Below are 14,757 nucleotides of genomic sequence, written 5' to 3'. Positions count from 1 at the left end.
CAAACATTTCTAACCAATTTCAATAGAACATCTCAATATCAAGTGTCCCAAGCGGCTTGACTAAACGCATAAGCCCTCACGACACATTCTAGGGTACTCAAAGTGTTTGATAAGTAGATCTTCATACATTATGCCAAAGCTATTGCTTTTGTTGTTGTTCAACCTATTGTTTTTGTTTGCTTGTTAAGTAAAAGCATTTTTGGTGATCTATGGGATCTGTTTGCATATCAAGTAACTTAGTTGCATATATGTAGTTAAGAGAGTCTCTCACCTGTATGAGATACATTCTGTGGCAGTTGTTGTTGCTGTTGCTAGTTGGCTAGTTGTTGCTCGAGGCGTTATAAACACACACACACATATGTATATGCACACTCGCACAAGACACAAAAATCAGAGATGAATATAATTATGCAGCAGCCGTCTTAGGCATTTACGACTGCACTTGCCAGAGAGAGGGTTGGGCCTACGGACAGGTATCGCTGTATCTTTTCTTTTTTTTTTTTTTTTTTGTAACTATCTGCAGCCGTGTATCTATAACAGCTTCTTTTATTATTATTCTTGTTGTTGTTGTTGTTGTTGTTGTTAATGCTTTGCTCTACTTGGAATGCAGCGCGCGTTTGTTTCTTTGCGACTGACAGTCTATTTGCTTTCGAGTTTAAGAGCAATTGTTTCAATTAAATGGAAATTTGTATTTTCCACTTTCTCACTTAATGAAAATAAATTGAACACAAATACATACATATATATGGATATATATATAAACAGAAATTAAAGTTTTAATGGCTTGGCAAATGTTTCAACGAAGCGATTTCCAGCGCGGTCGAAAATAAAAGTTCGTTAAGCAGGATTCACTGTATCTTATTGTACGATGTTATATAGTCAAGCTATATAAATGTAAATAGATGACAGTTTAAAAAGGTTTAATAGAACAAAATTAAATGTTCGTTTATCAATTGAAATTTTAATAAATTTATTTTTTTTTAGATTTTCATTTCCTTCTGTTGCATTACTTTTTGACCCGTTTCACTATGGCAATGTTCGGAATGCCTCGAAATGCCTATACAAGAAATTCTTTCATTCAATTCAAAATCGATCAAACAAACGTATTTCAAATGCGGGCTCAATGCAGCGCGAGTTGAGCAATTTATTAACTTTGGGTTCGAGCGCAGGCGCACAATTCACATCTTAATTTTGATTAGCTAGTATTTCTTATCAAATATCCAATAATTAGTGTCGAATTGTTTAGTTTTTGTTTGTTGTTTAGTGGCTAATTCGGTTTATTTTGTTATTTTTTAATTTTCTTTTTTACGTTGCAACACAACACAGGTGTTTCTTCTCGTAGAGTTGAGCGCGCACTGAACGTAACAGTTCTAACAAAAAGTTAACTATGCATGTTATGCTCGCAGTGGCGCTGTTAAACTCAAAATGGCACTGCTAGTGGAACGCATTCCACATACAACAACATTATGATGTTCGCAGGCTCACATATTTGTTGTTGTGCATGGAAATTTGTTCGTTTATGTTTGATGTTGGATGGTCGGAAACAGTCGAACATGTTGCACAGCAAGTTGTGGAATTTGTTAAAATTTTTAGGGGGCATTTCAGGAATTTTGGTTCATTTGATAAGTAATTTGTATTATGTGCAGGGGATTGGCTTAATGTGCATTAAATTAATGGAAAAGTGCGTGAGGAAACAGCAAGAAAAAGTAACTGATATAAGTTTTAGAAAAGCTCAAGAAATTCAAGGGGAAAATAATGTAAGCTAAAATCATTATTATTATTTTTTGTTAATTTAAAATTTTAAAAAATCAATAAATCTATTTATGCAACAATTTTGCATATAATCCGCCACATATTTTTTTTCTGCACAGCGGAATGTATTGGCAACAGGTAACAGGTTACTTATTTGGCCTACAGTTATTTAATATATACATACATATAAAAATCCATATTAATTAATGTTGGCCAAGCGACCGACAAAGTGCGTAACCACAATAAATTTTAAAGCAAAACAGGAAATTTTTGTTAACAGCATTTCATAATCTGGCATAAATTGCAAATATGACGAACGGACGCACATTCCGCTTGGCCGCAATGGGCGTGGCAAACAGCTGAGCTGCAGCTTACAAAAATGATCGAGCGAGATCGGCGGAGCTAACATTGACTGGCACCCTTTTTGGTGGCATGCCACACCCGAGCCGCAGCAGCCGCAATTAAGTGAAAATGAAACTTGCAACAACAGCGACGGCAACAACTCCGATGGCTGCGAATGTGTGGCAGCCGTGATAAATGTGGTTATAAAAACCTGCAATCAACAAGCCACAGCCAACAGCCAACAACCAGCGAGTCGCAAACGAAAGTGAAACAAAAGGCGCCGCCGACCAACAAACAACGAGCAAAACAACAAAAACTTGCAATTTCCATTTTAATACGCAACAACTTTCGGCTAGAGGCAGGCCGAAAGGAGTCACCTCATACAGCCGCAGTCCAAGTGCCGCGTTTGCGGCCAACATAGCTGAACGTGAAGTGGCCAACAGCAAAGCTCAATGAAATACCAAGACGCTGAATCGACTTGAGCTGAAACAACAACTCTGCACTGCAACAGGATTTACAATTCCCAACTGGGCATAGCTTAAGAAGACATTGATAAGATGAAAGACAAGTGTAAAAGGCAGAAAAGCGAAAACAAATGTTTCTTCACAGAGTTCTATAGAGCGAAAGTCTACATTTAACTCATTAGCAATGTAAGGCTCGACTAGTTATGATAAGGTTACTACAACGATATATGATAATGATATATATTAATTGGTTATAGAATAAGTAAAGTCCACAGCTTAATACTAGACTACAAATAATGCGATTGACAGACTCTTAAAACAACATAAAAAGCTAAATTCAGCAAGAGTGAAAAACAGCTTCAAAGAAATGCTGACAAAATACCCCATTATAGGTATTATATTGGTAGAAGAGGCTAAATTATAGAAATGTAAACTCCTTTTCCTCTGAAGTTGTCTGAAACTAGCCAAGTCCCTATCTCCATTCCCATCTCCAACTTGTACTCTAACTTAGCCAAACATTTAGCTATTTTTTAAAGAGGTTTTGACTCTTTCTCTTAGCTAAATATTTAGCTATTTTCTAAAGAGTCTCTTGACTCTTTTTCTCTAGAAAAGGGCTAAAATGCGCAACACAGACACGACAGACAACAGTCAACGACAACAAACGAGAAATCCTGTTTCTCTGCTCTTCTCCTCCTAGTTCGCGGCAGTTGGAGCAACTGCAGCGGGCGGCTTAGCTTTTTTTTTTGCTTTTTTTGCTGGGTATGTCATCAGCATAAATTTTCGTTCGCATTCATCATAATTTTCATGCATTTAATTTGTGTTATAAATTGTCTGCATCGTACAATAGGCGCAGGGCACACGATGGGCACAGACAGGGCGTCTTTAAATTAACTGAGATTCAGTTTTCATATACCCTATAGAGGCCAAATAGGCATTGCATCGTTGAGTGGGTCTGCATGTGCGAGAGAGAGAAAGAGAAACAGTTATATCCTGTGAAGTATAGATGTATTCCTCAACAGGATGTTGAGCTGAATCATGCTCAACTGTGATCTCGTTAGTCACAAAACTTGGAGAATTGAAATATGGAGTGTAATGAGACAATAGTCGGGCACTCTCTACAAAAGCAGATTTACTATGTATATTCGATTTATATAAATTTTAATTGTATATATTACATTTAACAAACAATTAAATTCTTCTCATATCTAGCTGTATTTACGTATATGAAAGTCAGAGTATGCATTAGTACCCGTCGTAAGAGTGAGATAGCAAGAGGGATATATAGATAAAGAGAGAGAAGTAGGGAGTGTATTTATGTGTATAAATATTTTTGCCAGCTCTTTAAATAATTGCTTGAACTGTGTACATAGACAATACGGTATTCAAACACTTTTAAGAAAAAATCTGTATAAAAATATTCAAAACTTTCAAACACAATATTGGAAATAAAAAAACAAAAAAAACAATTATTAAAAGAGATGTTGTTGTTGTTGTTGTGTTGCAATCAGCAAAGCCAACAACAAGCTGCGAGTATGCGAATGTAATCAGACAGCAGACAGCAGACAGCGAGCAGTCGACAGTCTTGCGACGGTCTTAAACTTAAAGATTGTTAGTCGCGACAGACGCTCAGGTAGTTAAGGCAGACAGTCAGGCAGGCAGGTAAGGTAAGCGAGTCATACACGTATGCAATATCATATTGGCCATCGATGCAGTCGCCAGAGCAAATGAGGCGCTGCACTGCAAATGCATTAGCATGATCGTGGGGCACGGCTAATTATGCCCACGGTCATTCGCGTGAGCTAATGGACAGGTGGAAAGGGAAATATCCTCGATAATCCAGACAGGAACTGCTGCTTATGTAACCCAGATCCTAAGCAAATAATACGCGACTGATGTCTTTTTTTTATTGACTTACGCAACCTATTTCCGCTTAGAGCCCTCGGGAAACTTACCTGCAAAGAGAGGGGAAAACCACTGTATTAGTCATCGAGCTAATCAAAAAACACTTTTCACAAGGGTATATGGTAACAGGCCTGTGCGAAAATGTGCGTGGAAATGATTAAGCAATTTCCGCTGAGGGGCAATTTTCAACAATTTCCATTGGAAAGTGCAGCCACAAATTGCGCTCGGGCATAAATCAAGTTTTTTTTTATTATTATTTTCTATCTGCGTCCAATAAGGCCTAATGAGTTGGGCCTAATGAAAGTTATTTGCCATGAGCCATAAGCCATCGAATGGACGTAGTTTAATTCGATTAGCTCTAAATGCTGGAGTCAGTTTCTTAATAGTATTTAAAAACTTGATTTCGGATTGAAGGTAGAAACTTTGCTTTTGCTCGCTTGCATGTGGCGGCCATGAGAATGGGCGGCTGAACTTGGGAAGTATACGTAGACTTGATTAGTATCGATAGTCGTTACGAATTAGAAAACAGATAGGGCACACTGTCTATGCACTTGACGGGTCTACCTTGCTATATTTATGTAAGAATGCCTGTCGAAGAGACAGACTTGAAATCTTAAGTTCCTTATATATCAATATTTCTACTCAAATAATCGATAGTTTTTGTAATCGACATTAAGGCTTTGTTTTTATGAGTCTTAGTCGTGATTCTCCTTAGATCTATACGCACAACTTCTATTCCATTTACATTTACATTCTATTCCATTTGCATGCTCACATTTAGTACTTCATTGAGTAACTCTTATCATAGCTATTATTTCCTGCAGTTGGTCAAGAAATCCTCTAGAATTTTTAAATCTACTCGGTGTACAGGGTATCTTCTAGCCAAAATGTATACACATACGCATAGTCTAGAGCATTTTATTTTGCAGAAGCTAGCAATTAGTATAAAGTTGCTCCTAGTTGTATATCCTCATTGAAGAAGGGTATCTCCCAGTCAGTACTTTCAAGGTGCTGCAAGGTATCTTCTAGTCGTACCCATGCGTTTCTACTTGTTTTTCTAATATAAACCTGATAATTCCTCGCACAAAATCAAGATGTTCGACACCTGCTTGACCTGGCCAACTCAGTTGATGGATGGGACAGTCTGTGTCTCTCAGTCATCGTCACAGAGCTGCTATGCATCAGTCAAACGACTGTCAACTGACAGACGGACAGACAGAGCGAGAGAGAGAGAGAGAGAGAGAGAGAGAGAGAGAGAGAGAGAGAGAGAGACAGGCAGGCAGCCAGTTGGCCAGGCAGCATCTTGGTGTGAATTTATTGTTGTTTTGCGAACTCAAAGATCTCTCTTTGAGCTGTGTGTCGAGTTCAATGGACGATGGCACACACACACACACACACACACACATTCACACACACATTCACACACACAGAGAAGGGTCTTTTATTTCTTCATTTTTATGGACAGTTAAACAATTATATTTGGTATTTACAGCCAGTGGACTGGCTGCCCGCGAAATATGAGCTGCGCAGATGTAAAGATGATGCAATGCAGCAGCAGCAGCAAAAGTCTTGAGGGGCAACTGCATTGGCAGGAGCAAACGAGCTGGGCCCGAGACCTGCCACTTGGCACTTTCGTTTTTCTACTCCTCCTCTCTTATTTCCCTCTTGCAACTTTCCCAAAATAAAAAGCTCACTTTTTGTTTTTAGCTGAGTTGCTGTTGCATTTATTGCTGCTGCTGCCGCTGCTGCTGCTTGGTCACGTAATTTGATAAACATTAAGAATTCTTTGCTGCCTCGCCAGCGACACCCCAACGGAATGCGTTTAATAGGCCTTGCCCCGCCATCGGCGTAAATAACACGTGAAAAACTTTTGCGGCTGATCCTAAATATATATGAATTTAATCAGACTTTTAATATCTGCCAATGGCTATTGCCACACACTATATGCCTAGGCACGAGGTGTGTATGAAAAGTAAGCTGGTATCGCTGCTATAAACCTACCAGTTATGCCGTATAGTTGTAGATGTAAGCCAGGATCTTGCACGTAAAATATGAAAACTTTGCTTACTTATCGAGCGCATCTCGTTTGGCTAATGGCAGACGTCAAATGTGCCCCGCGCTCTATCTCCCTCTTTCTCTCGCTCCCTGTCTGCCTTCCACTCACTCTATTACCTTGCACTCAGCCAGTTTTACCCATCCAGATGCAATCTGAATCGCCGGCACGCATCGCCAGCTCAAGCAGCTATAGTGAGAGTGAAGTAATCGGGTCAACTCGACTACTGAATACCCTGACCAAAATGTGTAAAATGGATTATGTATTCAGTAAGAGATTTTAATAGAGATCTTATAGTTATTTTATGCCGCAATTTGATATCAAGTTTACAATGCTCAAAACTAAATCATGCCATTCACAATCAATAGATTAAACTTTAAGATAATTCGCATACTCGATCCATATTTAAAATAGAAACTGGCGTGAAGGCCATCAATCAACTCTTTAGCTGACTGAAACACACACATACATAATCAACATGCTCTGTTTAGCCATTCCGAATCAGTTGAGGCTATAAAAATGCCAGCTATGTTTACAGGAACATTTCAGATTATGTTTCTCATTACATCCAGCTCTATTTGCGTACATAATTCGCTGGAATTACAATTGGAATCTATTAAACCAACAAAGTTTCAATTCTATTTCAATGCTAAAAATTCTGCATCACTGCCAGAGCTGGCAATTGGAAACCACACATATACTCTATAATTTCTCTTGACAGGGCATTTGTCAGTCAACTAATTTGTTTTCTTTTGCCCATTTCATTTCTCTAAAAAAATATATATACATATATATAAAAAAATAAAAAAAGATAGCCACAGCTAATTGTTAAAGTACGTTGGAATATTTTTTTAGAAAATACTTTTGCGTCGCCTCAAAGTTGTTTTTTTAGTCATTTTTTTTTTACTATATTTCTTTATAGTTTCTAGCTTGTTGGAAATCTTTGTTATGCTACGCAGTTGATTTGTAAAACACTCACGTGTCAACTTTGTCGCCAGCATAAAAAAAAAACCATGAAAAGTAAATAGGAAAAAAATTGAAATGCCACAAAAGCACGTTTCGAGTTGTAAGTTGTAAGTCGTTGTTGTTGTTGTTTGTTGTTTGTTTGTTGTGGAATCTAGAAATTGTTGTCATATGGGCATTTATGTTAGCATTTCTATATGCATTGCAGTCATCTATGACAATGTCTATGCATATCAAAGTCAACTGGAACTAAGTAAATCCAGGTACTCTGCAGACATGGCCAATCCTTTTTAAAGGTGTGTCTCTGTCCCTCCAACTCCAACTTATTGTTATTGCCAACTGTTTGCTATTGTTGCAAATTAATTGCCAACTTATATGCAAATGATGTAATATGGCTGTGCACCGCACAGACATGCCTCGAGAACAATGTCAGTGCCCAATCAAAGACTGGCCTATAGCACAAAGCTCAGGTAAATATATGTAACTCTTGAAGGCGCGAATCAATTTGCCAATGTAGCTCAGGCACAGCCTACGCACAACGACAACAACTGCAAAACTATATTTAAATATGTGAACTTGAATGAAATGCCAAGCTTTAATTGGGTTACAGACCCAAAGCCGAAGCTATATAATTATATATAAGAAGTAAGAATGATTTGTGTGGGTGTGCTGCAATAGAAGATTTATATATATATATATATATATACATATATATATATGCTTGATGAGGTCTGCCACGTCTCTGTCTGTCTGTAACACACATTTACTAAACCATTATACACTGATTCCCCATAGAAGATCATTAAATTTGTCTATATGCATGCAGCACTTCTCATTCGGTATTTATATTCAAGTGAAACGATGCTAGACTGCTGGCAGCAGCAGAGAGTGCTTCCATTGGTCAGTTAATTCCCGACTGCAACCTGGCGCCAGGCTCAGCATTTGAGAGCGACTCAGTGGTCGAATGAAGACGCCCTATATAAAGGGCAGCAGCTGCAGCATTTCTTCAGCCGCCCAGGCCTGGTGGGAACGGAAGCACTTGGAGGGAAATACTTGGAGGCAATAATTGGAGGCATTACTTGAAGGCAATACTTAGGAGAAATGCTCAGAGACAATATTTGGAGTCAAGCCTTAAGAGAAATACGTAGGAGAAATACTTGGAGTCTTAAGAGAAATATCTAGGAGAAATACTTAGAGGCAATACTTGGAGTAAATACGTAAAGACAATTCTTAAGAGAAACACTTATAGGAAATACTTGCAGGCAATACTTTGCAGAAAAAACTTAACAAAACAGAGATCAAGGCATTCATACGTAGGAGCAAACAGGCAGATAGAGAGACATCTTCCACGCCTCCCTCTTATTGTTACAAACAATTAACTAAAACCATTATACCCTAATTTCCCATTTTCAATGGGTTCAGGGTATCAAAATAAAACCATAAACTAGATCTTTACTAATCAAGCGAAACTTGTCTTTAATGATTCAATTGGGCAAGCAGCGCGAGCTCACCGCGAATCCATTAATCTTAATTATTATTCATGTTCGAGTCTTCAAACATTGCTCCACAATTCTGAAAGCCTAATTTTAGGAGAGCGCAGACACAGCTTAACAGGTTTTGTCATTGAAGAAAATTGGTATAGTATATGTAAAGATTTAACCTAGGCTTGTTTTTAACAATTTACAGCCATAGAGAACAAATAAAGCTGCTAAGACAACAATCGATCTATAATTATTGCAAAGTAAAGAAATATCATTAAATTGAAGCTAATGAACTTTGTTCAATTTATTGAATGTTAAGGCATTTTGAGCTCATACTAGCTAAAGCCGGATCAAATGGCATTTATACACGGCACTGCTAGCACCTTTCAAACTGTTACCGTTATCTACCACTCACTGCGATTACAGTTGTTTTCTGGCTGTCTTAAAGGCGCACACGCAATGCAAAACGCATTGACGCAGCGCTGTGGGTGCCTTGAATTTGGCCCTGGGCAATTGTTTTAATTGGATTGTTTATCGCAGCAACTGGGAACGGGAGACGGAGGCACAGGGTGTTGTCATGACTGCGGCCTATCTTTAACTTCTGTTGACCTCAATGCTAACAAAATAAACGCAATATTTAGCACATGCCCCATCTTTTATTGACCCAGTTCGAAGTATCGATACATCTTGATATATAGTTATATGGAACGATTCGATTTGACTGCATTAGATCAATGGAAAATGGAAAATGGAAAACAGATTTCATGAAATCATATGCAAAACTATCCCAAGGATCGCTAAGCGAATCATTTCTTTTGTATTTTTAAAGTACAATAAATTTTGCGCCCTCGCAGCGAGTTTTATTTTTATATTCTTGAATAATTTCACTCGCGGAATTTGTTTTGAATTTAGCGAACATTTTTTTTTTGAGTAGATCAATTTTATTAGCCAGGCAAATGTCTGGCAAACTTTTTAATATATGCTTGAGTTTGTTCCTAATAAATATTTTAATACAGTAATATATTCTACAAAAATTATTTTTCTTAAGTTTTTCTTGTTTCCTAAGAATTCATGCCTTAGAAATTTAACAAGCTTCAATTGCGCGTAGGATTTTCCACAGTTCGTAAGGCGACCCTGATAATAACAAGTGGGAATTATATTAACTCTAGTGAACGACTAGAAAATGCCCTATAATCCATATTTTAAAATAAGCAATATTTAAGAAATTTGATTATGTATTTTATTTAATTGAGTAAATGTATTCATAATAATATATGTATTTATTTTTTAATTTCAATAATCGAAGCTTAAATATTTAAGAGTAGCTGCTAAATTTATTCCCCTCCAAAACTAATACACCCTGTTCGCGCATTTTCAGCTGTCTTGAGAATATAAAAAGCCCGTTCAGACCGAAGCAATATGTCACTTTTGTTTGACACTTGGACAGGCAGACAAACAGTCCGCAAATACATATATCTTTAATATATACGAAATATATTTTCAAGATTTTCTTCAAAAATATTCGAAAATATTTGCGTGACGGAAGTGCGCGTGTCGCAAGTGCAGCAGTCCACAAAAAAATATCTATACCCGTTAAATAGAAAATGGCAAATAATGCCAGATAAATGGATACATTGCCTTAAGCCTTAATTGATATTTGCGCTGCGTTTGTTTTGCAAAAGTTTCGATATCGATGCCAATGCCTGAGCTGCATACAAATTAAGCGCAACATTTAATTTCCTTAACCAGCCAGATAATAGGTGAATACAACCATAAAGTCAAAGACATATATATATGCATATATATGTATATACAGACGACACGCCTTGAGCTGCATAAACAATTTGACGTCAATTCGACTCGTTATTTTTATGAAAATCTGTTAAAAATAAAAAGAAAAAATAATTCAACAGGAAAATTCAAAAACAAAATGAAAAGCCCAAGTGCGTTATTCCCAACTGATTTGTTAATATATACGCAGAGGAAAGATCTAGTTAAATGTGATAAAAATCAAAATAATATAAAAATGCCCAAATTAAGCAGAAATTCATGAAAAAAATTAAAATTAATAAAGATCTGCCTGTTTTCTCTAAGTGTAACAAATAGTTTATTGAACTACCACTACGTTGCTGTAAAAATTCTAAATAAATAGATCTATAATAGTACATATACTATAGATTATCGACAACTATATTAGAAGCCTTCGAACATATTTTAAATGTTAACAAAGAAAAACATTTCAATGTTTTATTTTCTTGCGCTAAAAGAAATTTTGGACAGAGGCCAGAAAACGGAACTTTTTTTTGGGGTGAATTGATGACGTCTTTTTGAGTTATTTTTTATTCTCAGACAAATCGCTAAATGCAGTCGTGAGCTTTGCAACCCCAAAACGAAACCCCCGACTGATAAGTTGACCAAGACCAAATGACTCAGAGCTCGACTTTAGGCCAGACGCAAAGAAAACAGAAGAGGAAGGAGGAAAATGCAAAAACAAATGAATGTGCATAGGCAGCCTGTAGTATTAAATGCGAGCGTAAATGAAGGGGGCAAAGAAATATTTAGCCGCTGACCCTTAAAAAGCAATATTTGACATTTGTGCTCAAAAGATACATTCGCCACAGAATTGAAGCATAAAGAGCGGCTGGCACTGATTGATGGGCAAAGCGGAAAATTGTTTCAAGTGTAGCTGGGCAAATAGTAGAGAAACTTAAGTCTATGAGAATCGCATATAAGGCGTTTTGTATGTGCGAAAAGAATAGATCGGTATATATTAGCATATAAGAGAAGATCTATCTTGTTCAATTTATGAGAATCGCATAGAAGGCAGCTGTTGTTTGTGAAAGCAATAAATATATTCATAATGATATATTCAAATATTCAGCTTGGAACGTAAATATCTTAAACATCATGTGATCTATACAGGCTAATATAGAAATTTCAATTTATGAGAATTGCCTAAAAGAGAGATTTATCTCAAGACTAATATAAGAGAATCGGATTCATTCAAAAGTAAATTGAGAAAGTGATCCAGAACATATATGTTCTATAGCTATAGTCCAATTGTAATGTCTGTGGCGCATAAAAGAGGAAAATAATTTGATCTAGCAGTTCAATTCAATTGAATTTTTTTGGGCATTACGACTTGCCGGGCAGCCGTGCTTCTCGGCATTTTCTAATACACAACACTGTGGGGCTTAATTGCCGACGCACTGATCCAATTTTAGACAGCTGCAAAACTTAATGGAAACTGTTTCAAAAGCATGAGAGGGAGAAAGAACGAGAGAAAAAATGAACTAACAAAAAATAAACTATGGGAAAACAAATGTGGCTGTAAGTTGAAAATAGCAAGCATCGAGGAGCATGTATGTATGTATATATATATCTATAGTGAAATTGAGCGTGATGGAAGCATTGTTACAGATACCAAACTGTAGCGGATACGCTAAAAAAAAAAGTGTTTATAAACAATTAACAACTAGGCCGACAACTGAACAAGAAATATTGAGCATGAGGTAGGCTGGTATCAGGTAGGATCTGCCCTATATGCATTAATATTGCTCAAATTAAAATAAATTAGACTTGACATGGAGATAGAAGATATATTAGAGATCATATTATATGCATAACAAATTAGTCAGAAAAAATTAATAATTATATATTAATTAATATATAATTAAAAAATAAAATATATTTAATATATGATAAATGTTCTAGATATATAAGGATTTCACAGATTTTAAAATCTTAAAAAAAATCTAATATTTTTTATCTTTTTAAGAAAGATGAATCGAAGCCTATTTTTTTATAATCTACAAATATATATCAGATATAGTAATCTGTACTCCAGCCATTCCGGATATTACCCAGAGAATACTTACACTTTTTCTATATACTGTACAGCATTCAAATGTGGCGCTTCCCAAAGTATCCGAAAGTTAACGAAAAATGTGTTAGAAATGCCGATAAACTCTGCTTTGCTGCTTTTGCTGCTGCTGCTGCTACTTCGATTTTGTTATTTGGTGACGGTTTGTTGTGGCTGGATTTACATTGGTTCACGTTGTCACAGAAACTCGTGCAGCACATTGTAGGCCAAAGTACATGGCGCACAAAGTAAGGCGGGCAAAACAATAACAAAAACAATAGCGACTATTGATTGTTATGCTATGCCAAGGCGAAGTTATGCGGAGTTGTCTCTCACTCCCTACCCGTCTTTCCCGCTCAGTGTGTTTCTCTGGAATATGTTGTGACAGACAATAGGGCTTAAACTGTTGACAATCCAATTAGCGCTGCGTTGTCCCAAAGAAGCCGACAACGCGTTTGGTTAACTGGGCGTATACACGATTTTAGATATTACAATCGAAAATTTGTTTGAAAAATCACTTCAAACTCTTGGAGAATCCACAACAGATCACAAAATATATATATAGCGGTAAACTTTCGTTATTTCAGACAGCACAGCAAGAGACGAAAAGTACGGCGGAAAACGTAACGGAAAATGGCAAACGGAAAGCTCGTCGACGCGACCCGCACGAACACACAACAAGAGTCAAACTGAATGGCAGCCAAAGCGAGCAGAAGGCGTGCGAGTGCCTTGCTCGGAAAATGTTCGAAAAGCGAGCAAACGGAAAGAAAAGCAAAGAAAATGCTAACAACAAATAAATTCCACTCAGAGAGTAAAACGGAAAATTGAAAACAAAACTTATTGCTTATAAAAATAACAATAGAAGAGCAGGAAAAATATCGAGTGCGAGCGAATTGTTAGTTTAGAGGAGGCTTGACTATGAGATACCCTGCAGACTGTAGACTGTAAAATATACGAATGTGAATATAAATAGAATATAATTCAGATGCTGATGCAACTCTATTCCTTTTTAATGGGTGTTAATAATAAATGATCATAGAAATGGGTGAACAAACGACGTAAAAACTTGATAACCTGTTACATACAGTAGAGCTAAACCAATATACCATGACTTAATTAATTAGTATATATGTAAATAGACATAGTGGCTGAGGAAGCGAAAGAATTTAAATTGAGCGATTTCGCTTTATAATTAAATATAAAATATACTAGACTGCGAACAAGAAAAGGTGACTTAATGTGTGACTGCAAAGAGTGGCTCTAAGGATAAGGAAATTGTGTAATACACGTGTGGCACTCACCTTGACAATGTAGCAGCAGTTGTAGCAGCTGGAGCTGGAGTGTCAGCTGAACAGGTAAACAGGTTGCAGCAGCTTGCAGATTGTCCTGCAACATCCTTGCACTGCACTCGCACAATATTACGCGCGTCCTTGACCGTATCGAGCGCACGTCTGATGTACACGCGTTAAACATTTCGCACGATTTGCGCGCACTTTAAACACACGCGAAACAAAACAAACAAACGAGCAACAAAAACAAATTGCCAACGTTTTGGCGCGCGTTTTGGAGAAACGCCCAATTGCAGAATATGCCGCTTGCCAACCAGAAAATAAACAATTTGAAAACTTACCTGTGCTATTTGGGCTAACTAGGCGACTTCACTAAGCTACGAATCACTGGATTTGACACCATTTAACACAATTTTGAGACTCCTGCAGGAGCAGGTGAAGCAGCGAAACAGCAAAACAGCTGAGCGTTGCAATTTGGCGGGGGGAGGCGGTGTTTAGGGTGTTTTGGGCTGGAGACCGTGCACCCTGTGGGATAACAGCGGCGCCGGAGGCACAATGTGTGGCCAGCTACGCGCGATTGGGAACACTTTTACGAGAGAACGTAAATTTTGCAATTCACATTAATAAATAAACACGGCACAATTTCTGC

At 37.2% G+C, this 14,757-nt stretch overlaps 1 protein-coding gene across 9 annotated transcripts in view; it reads right to left on the bottom strand.

Annotated features, from left to right (window-relative positions):
• The window catches only part of Svil (Supervillin), a 123,772-nt gene extending 109,499 nt beyond the window's left edge, over nucleotides 1-14,273 (bottom strand). For 5 of the 9 annotated variants that reach the window (XM_018099941.3, XM_018099942.3, XM_018099944.3 and 2 more), the window contains exon 1: nucleotides 272-1,365. In XM_018099941.3, coding sequence (XP_017955430.2) covers nucleotides 272-286 — 15 coding nt within the window. In that variant the 5' untranslated portion in view covers nucleotides 287-1,365. Of the gene's footprint in view, nucleotides 1-271; nucleotides 1,367-12,835; nucleotides 13,507-14,120 lie in introns of those variants that run through there. The other 4 variants (XM_089259422.1, XM_089259420.1, XM_089259430.1 and 1 more) reach the window with 4 other exon arrangements.
• Nucleotides 14,274-14,757: the final 484 nt, after the last annotated feature.

Source organism: Drosophila navojoa, chromosome 4 (assembly GCF_054131105.1).
Source record: "Drosophila navojoa isolate 15081-1374.11 chromosome 4, UAZ_NAV_1.0, whole genome shotgun sequence".
Classification (NCBI taxonomy): domain Eukaryota; kingdom Metazoa; phylum Arthropoda; class Insecta; order Diptera; family Drosophilidae; genus Drosophila; species Drosophila navojoa.
This window is presented reverse-complemented; position numbering and strand designations above follow the sequence as displayed.